Source organism: Plasmopara halstedii, assembly GCF_900000015.1.
Source record: "Plasmopara halstedii genome assembly, contig: Scaffold_2061, whole genome shotgun sequence".
NCBI classification, from domain to species: domain Eukaryota; phylum Oomycota; class Peronosporomycetes; order Peronosporales; family Peronosporaceae; genus Plasmopara; species Plasmopara halstedii.
In genome coordinates this window covers 431,620-440,551 of record NW_020188969.1, presented here as the reverse complement: position 1 = coordinate 440,551, position 8,932 = coordinate 431,620, and the positions used below count along the sequence as shown (strand labels likewise).

The window sequence follows — 8,932 nt, the reverse complement described above, 5'->3', positions numbered from 1 at the left end:
AAGGTGCAAAAGCAACTATGTCGATATGAGCGTACATGTATTGATCCAACGCGCGACTCCTATATTCCAGTTGTTGATTGCTACACGGAAATTTGTAGGTATCTCTACACAGAGGATGTCGTTGTTGGTGATACCATTCCTTTCAAACAAAAAAATTGACAATCATCAGATCCACGCATAGTCACGACAGTAAAGTCACTCCAACTAACGGACCATCTCCCCGTGGCCGGTACGTAGCCAACACCAGCGGCTGCACTTGCCGCCTCAGCCAGAGACCACGCCAGGTACTGCACATTTAAGCGTCATTGGCTACGTATTACAGAATGAGACTATTCTCCACGTACATATCGAAAACGGAACAAGACGACAGGAATGCACATTAGAAGACAGCGTAATACCCAAGGTGATTTGGGAAAGAAGTCAGGTGAGTCAATTGCGTCAACAGGGAATTGGATTGAAGCGAAGAACCCAGCTGCCGAAACCTACAAAATCAGAATAAATTTCATTTTCAAGAAATCAAACTAGCCATGAAGTGATTTTGTGGAAATAGACACATAACGCACCAGAATAAGAAATATATTTCGCAGGTGGACAGAAAATTGAGCAACACGAATCTCCTTCATCCAAAATATGTAGTCTTTGTACTCAAAAGCAGGGCCAGCCAAATAGGTTGGAAAGAAGAATACGAAACCTAACAAAATAAAATTATTGATCACCCAGATTCAGTCGAAATGCTAACGAAGCAGTACCTAAATACGGAATCAGTGCCGGTATTTCTTGAAGTTCATTTTTTTGCATTGTAGGCGTTTTCTTCTCCTTGGGTAGACAGCCATCGCTGTAATTGATCGCCACGCTGCTAAGCTTGAGAGTCAAAACCATCTGGGCCGAGTCCCACACAAGGTCTGGACTGTAGAATTCGCGGTAATAGTGGCTGAAAAAAAAAATCTCAGTGCTGCAAATTCCAAAAAAAACTGAGCGAATGCATTTTGGTTCCCTACACTGCGACAAGATACGATAAAAGCAACGACATTACAATGCGTCCGACGAACTCTCTACATATCATAAAATAGCAAACAATCTTTAGTTGCAGAAATCTTTTTAATAATCAAGTTTGTAACACCTTGGAGCCACTATCATGAGCACATAGACTGCGATGGCTGACCCAATGGTATGGAGCACAGCCAGATCAAACACAAAGAGACCAATTATTAGTCCCACCACCGTATTAAACAAGTGACCTAAACAGCAGTAATTTAGCAAAGTGAGAAGCAAAATTAATATCTACACAATGTAGTCAAATTCATACGGGACTTCTCGCCGGGCGCAAGGTGGATGAGCGGCGCTATGAGGCTGCAACTTGCCAACGCCACCATCAGGCGAAATCCATTGACTGAAAAGTTTTCGCTCAAAGCGATAGCATCTACATGTTCGCGCAAGACCTCCATGATTTGATCTGCTAGAGTAGTGAGTGATATGTAACATAATAACCAGACAATTGATACATATCGTTTATTGGCTTAAAAGCCCGGAAATTAATATATTTGCTGTTATTGATGGCTTAACTACAACATGCGGCGAAAAGCTACCTCGCGGACGTGAAATGGTGTGGAGGCTACGTGAATATCTTGCAATCGCAGTTTGCTGTACATCATCGAACGGACAGGCATGAAAATCCATTCATTCATCGCTGTGAAAATAAATATGTTACGTACCCAGATGCTGTCGTCTCCAACAATTTCAGTCGCATCTGAGTGTCTATCTGAAGATTCTCCTCATTTGAAGCCGAATTTGCAGCAGTAAGGATTTCATTAGGTGGAAGATTAGCAAGATTTGTTGAGTTCTGGCTCTGATTTGCATTAGTTGACAAGATTGAAGGAGGGATATGTTCTTGCCAGTGCACGAATGACGGCCACATGCGAAGCACAAGCTGCTGAAACTTCAAACGACGATCCTGCAACAATGGTGCGCAAAATCAATGCATGAAACAAAAGTATCAAGAAAACAATGTGAACTCACCTCGCTAGACTTTATTCCGGCTACTTCAATGTCAAAAGCCTTTCGGAAAATTGACAACGCAGCGTAGTCATCCACGATTTTTGGTAATAGTTTGAGAGCAGGCTCGCACATAACAACTATTTCATCAAGTAGCATATTTTAAACGATCGCGGACGTAAATTACCACTTAAATAAGCATTACCTGATGAAGAGCCAGCGACACAAGCGAGAGATTTACGCACAAGAATCATATATTCGGCAAGAATCGGGAGCGCCACAAATGGTGCAATCACAATCGGGGGCATCTGCCGTACAAAACTTTGCAGATCGTCAGATAGAAGATCAATTGGCACACTTTTTATACCCATAATCGGTGGGGAAGGCTTCGTAAACATATTAGTGAGCGCTCGCCACCCCGTTCGTCGACGCAGAAGCTCATCCTGCTCAATATCAACCGGGGCATTTGCAGTACCTCCCCATAATATTTCCTTATGACGCAATATATCCGAGCGTTTTGCTAACAATTGTCGAACCGGAATCTTGCACCAACAGCACACCATTTCACGAGTTTCTTCCTCCACCCTCATATCTCCAACACTTCTTTGGTCTTTACATGCTTGCCAATGTTTATACCGTTTGTTTTTTGACTGGTTTTCATCAGAATTGAGCCTAAGGTGAATAATAAATTCCACTAACAAGTACAAGTGGTCATTCACTGTATTCGTGCGCACGAGAAACTTGTATTTATCCTCTTTCGTAGATTTCCTTGAAAACTCCCATACATCCTCTTCACCTTGATGCCAATAGACGGGGATTTCGTGCACATTTCCGACCACAATACCTGCACCCGTCACCTTCTTATCACAAGAATTTTGTTTGCTATTTTGTTGACGTCTTGATGATTTCTGATTTCGAGAATTTGCAGTTTTCTCTTGCTCTTGAAAAAGACACACATGGACGCAGCGCTTCATCACGTCGTCTTCTCTTGTGTCGAATGGCTTCGGCACACCAGCAGCTCTTTTCAGAGAAACAATCGCTTGAGCTTCGACACTTTCCGCGATCTGCAACATGCGAAACTCTTCACTGTTTGTATCCAGCCAGCTGGGCGTAAACCAAGACTTTTTTTCGCTCAACGTGGTGTCCAGCGCTAGCGCTTCAATGGTTTGGGGTGAGGGAAATGAAAGAACGTGCTCCATCGTGTTGTCATAAAGCGCACGACATGTAGCCGCAGATGATATGGCTGGACGAAAATTGGATGGAATGCCAAAAAACATGAGCAAGCTTCGATCGATGTCCATTGGAGCACCGCGGACTAGCTTTTTCATTGCAGAGTAAGCCAGCTGTGAATGAGTATCAAGCGAAACCATAAAGTCCTCCTGCTTCCTTAAACTGCCTCTTTGGCTGTACTTGCAATACAAGGTTTCTAGCTTCCTAAGAAATACAATAAACTCTTCTTCGCTAATCACACCATCAGCATCCTTATCGATAAAATCCAGAAGTGCGTTTTGCTCCTCGATCGACAATTCTACTTGTAGTACCTTATAAATGAGATATTCAAACTCCTGCTCGTTCAACGACCCATTCTTATCGGTATCGAGCGACTGGAAGGATTGGCGGATCTCCATTTCGCGTTGTCGTGATAGTAGATATGTTTTCTGAGCGATTTGACTCTTGACGAATGTAACAAATTCGTAAAAGTCAAGCTGCCCATTTCGATCCAAGTCAGCGTTCGCCATCTCTACTTCAAGTTCTTTCGATGTAAACTCATGGCCCAAAGCTCGTAAAACGTGACCAAGCTCGCGCTTGTCAATCGTGGACGTCTGGTCTAAGTCAAAGAAGTCGAATGCTCGGCGAAGAGAGCGCTTTAAATGTTTATGATATTCTTCATCCGATAGACTCCTTTCTTCTCCTTCGTATAAGTCGGTATTATTGTCAAAGCTATCTTTGATGGTATATTCATCTGATTTTTTTTCTGTGTTATTTTGCGTATGTTTGGCATGACTATTGCGGTGGATTTTGCGTAAGCCTTTTGCTTTCTGACGATGGCGCAGTTGAGCAACATCCAGACCGGACGACGAGTCAAATCTATCATTTGATATGTCTGAGCTGCCACCAGCATCGCTACCAGATAAAATCATACTTGTCCGCCGCACCGGTCGAGATGGACTGGTCTGACGCCTTCGATGTAAACTTGACGTCGAACGATGAAGATGGGTTGTCTGCCTGTGAGGCGGTTTTCGGCGGCTGCGAGATCGATCTTGCGACTTTAAAGCCAAACTTTGGCTGTGGACGCTTTTTGGCAAATCTTGTTTTTTTCTGTCGGTGCTCTTCATACCAGGTTTTTTGGATGAATTAAACGTACGGGTGTTAAGGCTACCGCTCTTTTGATCTCTGGTTTTGTCGTCACTTTCAGATGTTGCCGACCTTTTCCTGTCATTACGCTTTGTTCTGTGTGCCCGGGTCCTTCTCTGCTTGTGATATGTATCCTCTTGCTCACTTTCGGTTGAGGATAGCTGAACGGCTCGTTTCCTATTCCCTTTGCGTATGCTTTTTGCTGTGAATGTCCGCTGTCTTTGGTCGTCTGAGGTTAAACTACTATTCTTTTTGCCCTCGTCTGACGAATTTGATTCCTCTTGAAGATGTCTTTGCTTCATTCCTCTGTCAGCAATTGCTTCGTCAACGGTACTATAAAGTCTTTTTTGCTTCCTCTCAGACCTCCTTTGACTCACGATTTCACTACTGGTGTCCTCTGAGAGCTCCAAGTCTTCATCTTTAGCTGAGTTTTTGTCAGTCAGGCTCTTTTTTCTGTTGTTCTTTGATGCTTGCTTTCGCGCAAACGCCTTGTTAATACCCCAGCTAAACGAATTACGGACATTTCGCTTCTGCCTGTCTCTCTTTTTTGTGTCTAACATCATGTTGCTTTCCATGTCACTGAAGTCATCATTTCGTCTTTTTAGAGTCCTAGCTTGACTTTTACCAGAATACGCAAACAATGAGAAAAATTCTTTGCATTGTATCTTGCCGTCTCCATCGACGTCATACTCGTCGGCCAAGCACCGAATCTGTGCGTCTGTTAGTGGTAAGCCCATGTCCAAAAGAGCTTCCTTCAGCTCGACTTCATCAATGGCTCCATCTTTGTCAACGTCCATAGCTCTAAATACCTCGTCTAGACTCCAGCCTTGCTTTAGGCGTGCATCTTCAATGAGCATTCTTAGTCGTTCATGAACACTTTTCAATTCAAGATGAAGAAGTGGTTGTAGCCATCGTGCAAATTGCAAATAGTCAATACCTAGTTGCTGATTTTCATACTCGTATTCAAATCGATCTACAAGCATATTTATTTGCATCTTGGATAGGCGAATTTGTGGGCCTTGATCTTCACGCTGCAAAGCCCGCTTGAACTGTGTTGAAGTGATCCACCCTCTTTTGTGTCGGTCGAGCTTTTCAAGACCAGTTGCCATATTATAGGAAGTCGAAGACTGTTTTTTACCGTCGTATTGTGATATACTTTTTCGCATTGATGTTGCAATTTCACTCAATTTTGTCGAATCCCGAACATTACAAGCAAAATCAACAAAAGCACTGTAATCGACGAGTTGTGTTGATTTGTCCTTCTGGTTAGAGTTATCACCGTCACTGTCAATTCTTTCTACCCCGCTTACTCTGAAACAGTCTGCGAGAGCCTCATACTGTTCACTTTTATCAAATTTGATGCCTAATTTATTCAGGCATCTCACAAACTTGTCCGTCTTAAGCGATCCGGGACATTTCGCTTCCTCGTATTTAGCAAATTGCTCAAGCCAAAAACGACTAGCATACCGCTGCACTTGCCCGGTCATTGCACTATATACTGTCTCCACAACATCTTTGTCAAGTAAAGGAGTTTGCTTTATTCTCTCTGCTTTCTTAAAACCTTCTTTCTTATTCTGCTTGATCCCATCATTCGGGTTTTGACCAATTTCTCTCGACACGCTTTTTCTCCGAGTGGTTCTTCGTGTAAATCCGGACGACGAAGAGCCAGATTTGGAAGATGAATACTGCTCTGAAAGCCTGTCTACCAGTCGATCGCGCTGACGAGCGCCTTGCTTCGACATATCTTTGACGTTCAACGTGTCCCTTCGTGCAACATGGCTTCCTTTTTTGTTGAGGTTGGAATTTGACCAATCATAATTTGCCGTTTAGCTTCGATCCTGAGACTGAATACGTAAAAAAAATGTTTATACGAGCTGTGCGCACTCATGCGAGGCTTGGTGCAGTCGCGCTTATAAGCTCGCCCATGCTTCTATTGCAGCAGCATTTGCGTGCGGAACAACGCGTATATACTAGCGGGTATGTACAATAATCATAACGCTATACATATATATATTGATTGATGACGGAAAACAACATTTGTAGCGAGGCATTAGGGCGAGGAGTCCGACTAGAGCTCTGGAAAGCTCAGGTTTGCGGCAACTGTTTTAATGTTGAGTAACGTTTCGTTGGGGTAATTGTTGATGGATTTCAGCATGAAAATGTGGTAGTCTTGGATCTAGAAAGTGAATTGATTCAGCTCGGCATGACGAGAATTCGCGACTACAAAAATGCCGGTAAGTGCATTGCAAAACGCTAGGAACGCTCCTTCGATCGAATAACAATATTTGGGAAAAAGGTGCACAATTTGCGCATGATGCGAATGGAGTGCTGCGTTCAGCATGTGAGTTGGCGCTGGCAGAACTTCCGACCGATGACGAGGTATCGAGGTTACGTCACCCGCTTATTTAACACCATTTCTGGGTCAACTTATTGTTATTGCCTGTGAAGGCCGTTGTAACAACCCCACATGGATACAAAATTGAGGGGCTTGTGTTTGAAGACGATGTTAAGGTGTGCGGCATTAGCATCGCTGTGAACCCAGATGCTCAGAAAGGGTGCCTGAAACTTAACATAGCTTTTTTACTTGCGCATTGAGACAGCGCGTACACCTGTTGGTTAGTTAGGTAGTCTCACCCCGAATTTGCTGGTTCGTGTACAGTTTATCACAAGTTCTTCAAACAACTCTGCCTTACGATGCTAAATACGGTGAAATCTTGGTACAAGATGCTGCCAAAGGTGGCAGCGCGGTACGCGACAAAATATTTCATTGGTACAACTAAACCGGTAATTATATACTTCTGGATAGATCGTTAAGGCTACTTTTCCGGAAGGTCTGGAGGATTACGAAGTATTGCTTTTGTTGCCAGAACTTGCGTCGGTTTCTCAAGTCGATAAAGTCATTCATGTGCGCATATTCTATCACTGCCTTATCACTGTATATTGTTTTAAACAATGCGAGAACGCTATTTCGTAGCTTTTGATGCACCATGGAGCTAAGGAAGAAAAAATTACAGTCGTGACTCTTGTAACTTGCTCCGAAGCTGCAGATGGCTTTTGCAAGGTGGGCGGGCATCTATGATGTTTTCATACTGCGTATGTAACCAATATACTGGGATGTAGGCTTTTGGTGATGCACGATTAGTGACCGCCTCGTTGGACTCGCGACTCAACAAGGAAGGACAATTGGTTCCCGGTATGGGTTTTTTCGAAGAACGCTACCTAGGAGCTCCTAGCTCTGTAAATGTCGTTGACGACCCGGCTGAGGACGCTGGTGATGAGGAGGATCCAATGAGATCAAAAATAATGTCAAAAATCTCCTCGTGGTTCAATAGAGATTGAAAAAGTGCATCATAAAGCGTATTCAGAGCTAAAGCAAGGCAGGCACATTGGAATGCAAATTGTCTATTTTGGAATTGTGTATATTTATCTGCGCCATTGGATAGGGTTTAGAGTCTGCAATGTGGCATAATGCAGTGAGTACGTTAAGGTGGCTCAGCATGTAAAAGTGATAGCTAGAACGATTTTGTACAGGTGTACAGGTGTACAAACTATCACTTTTACATGTGTATTGATACAGAATCGAACAATCATTGTATTATTCGAGCAAGTTTTTTATGTTTATGTCTCATTATTTCGAAAAATGGAATATACTGTCGTAATATATTCTATTTAGTGTATCAGAACGCAATATAAATTACACTCATGAAATTGTGCAAAAACCAAAGGTACCAGTCTACTATACTAATAAAGACGATGTAATGTCAAACAGTTGAGATAGTTCTGAGAGAAACGTGTTAGTTCGTAGAATCAATTTTGAATAAATGTTATTATTGAAATAGGAACAATTTACCCTGCGTTGAAGAAGGCAGATGCTTTGAGTCAAGGCTATCTTGTGCATGACGCATGGCATCCCCGTTGCACTTGAGAGCAGTGGTAGTCAAAATGACGACCGAGTCGCTGTAATCCTGCATACGATATAAGGATGAAGCACGATTCGCTCGATTGCCTGTCCCGGGGACAACAAGATACGCTTGGAAAGCTTTTGTCTATCGTTGTTTCCTCTGGGATTAGAAAACTGGTGGTAAAGGGGTCGGAAGCGATAATTGTTTGCCTGAGGGCGTTCATCATTTGTAAGATTGCGCTGATGAGACACCACTATGAGCGCCCAATTCGGATTGCTGTGGAATCACACAAGGTATCCATCGTGAGGCCAATTATGTTACGCGTGCAGTGTAACGAGGTTACACGCACCCCGGTATGAAGGGGTAGGTCACACAAGATGGTGTGACCGTACAAAGATGTGGATTACAGAAGACGGTGTAATCACACAACGGTGTGGATACACCGTAACGTGGCGGGACTGCCAATAGGTATGCATTTCATCTGATTTTACTATTTATTCAGAAAAAAATAGATATTTAGATATAGGCGGATTTGCCGCAAATAAATACAGTTTGGATTTTGAACGGAAGAGTGAATTTGCCTTGGGTTAAGGTTTTCGGTACTCTTGAAGGTAGCGTATTGCGATCCTTTACACTCATACTGGCTATGTAACGGGGTTACACGTACCCTGGTAACAGGGGTG

The 8,932-nt window shown here is 43.1% G+C and overlaps 3 protein-coding genes across 3 annotated transcripts; 1 reads left to right on the top strand and 2 right to left on the bottom strand.

Annotated features, from left to right (window-relative positions):
- Positions 1–15: 15 nt before the first annotated feature.
- On the bottom strand, positions 16–1,445 carry PHALS_02603 (membrane bound o-acyl transferase family protein; the record flags this gene model as incomplete). Its single annotated transcript, XM_024717017.1, has 8 exons — positions 16–139; positions 214–287; positions 345–482; positions 564–691; positions 750–931; positions 999–1,052; positions 1,121–1,238; positions 1,307–1,445. The coding sequence occupies 8 exons, from the start codon at positions 1,443–1,445 to the stop codon at positions 16–18; spliced, it is 957 nt and encodes a 318-aa protein (XP_024582557.1).
- Positions 1,446–1,562: 117 nt separating this feature from the next.
- On the bottom strand, positions 1,563–6,089 carry PHALS_02602 (camk protein kinase; the record flags this gene model as incomplete). Its single annotated transcript, XM_024717016.1, has 4 exons — positions 1,563–1,641; positions 1,713–1,951; positions 2,017–2,132; positions 2,198–6,089. 4 exons carry the CDS (start codon positions 6,087–6,089, stop codon positions 1,563–1,565), a joined length of 4,326 nt encoding a protein of 1,441 aa, XP_024582556.1.
- A 119-nt stretch (positions 6,090–6,208) lies between these two features.
- On the top strand, positions 6,209–7,686 carry PHALS_02601 (Armadillo/beta-Catenin/plakoglobin; the record flags this gene model as incomplete). The annotated part of the gene is made up of 9 exons (XM_024717015.1): positions 6,209–6,324; positions 6,391–6,436; positions 6,500–6,581; positions 6,644–6,726; positions 6,796–6,902; positions 7,007–7,094; positions 7,154–7,252; positions 7,322–7,408; positions 7,468–7,686. The coding sequence occupies 9 exons, from the start codon at positions 6,209–6,211 to the stop codon at positions 7,684–7,686; spliced, it is 927 nt and encodes a 308-aa protein (XP_024582555.1).
- Between the last annotated feature and the right edge of the window lie 1,246 nt (positions 7,687–8,932).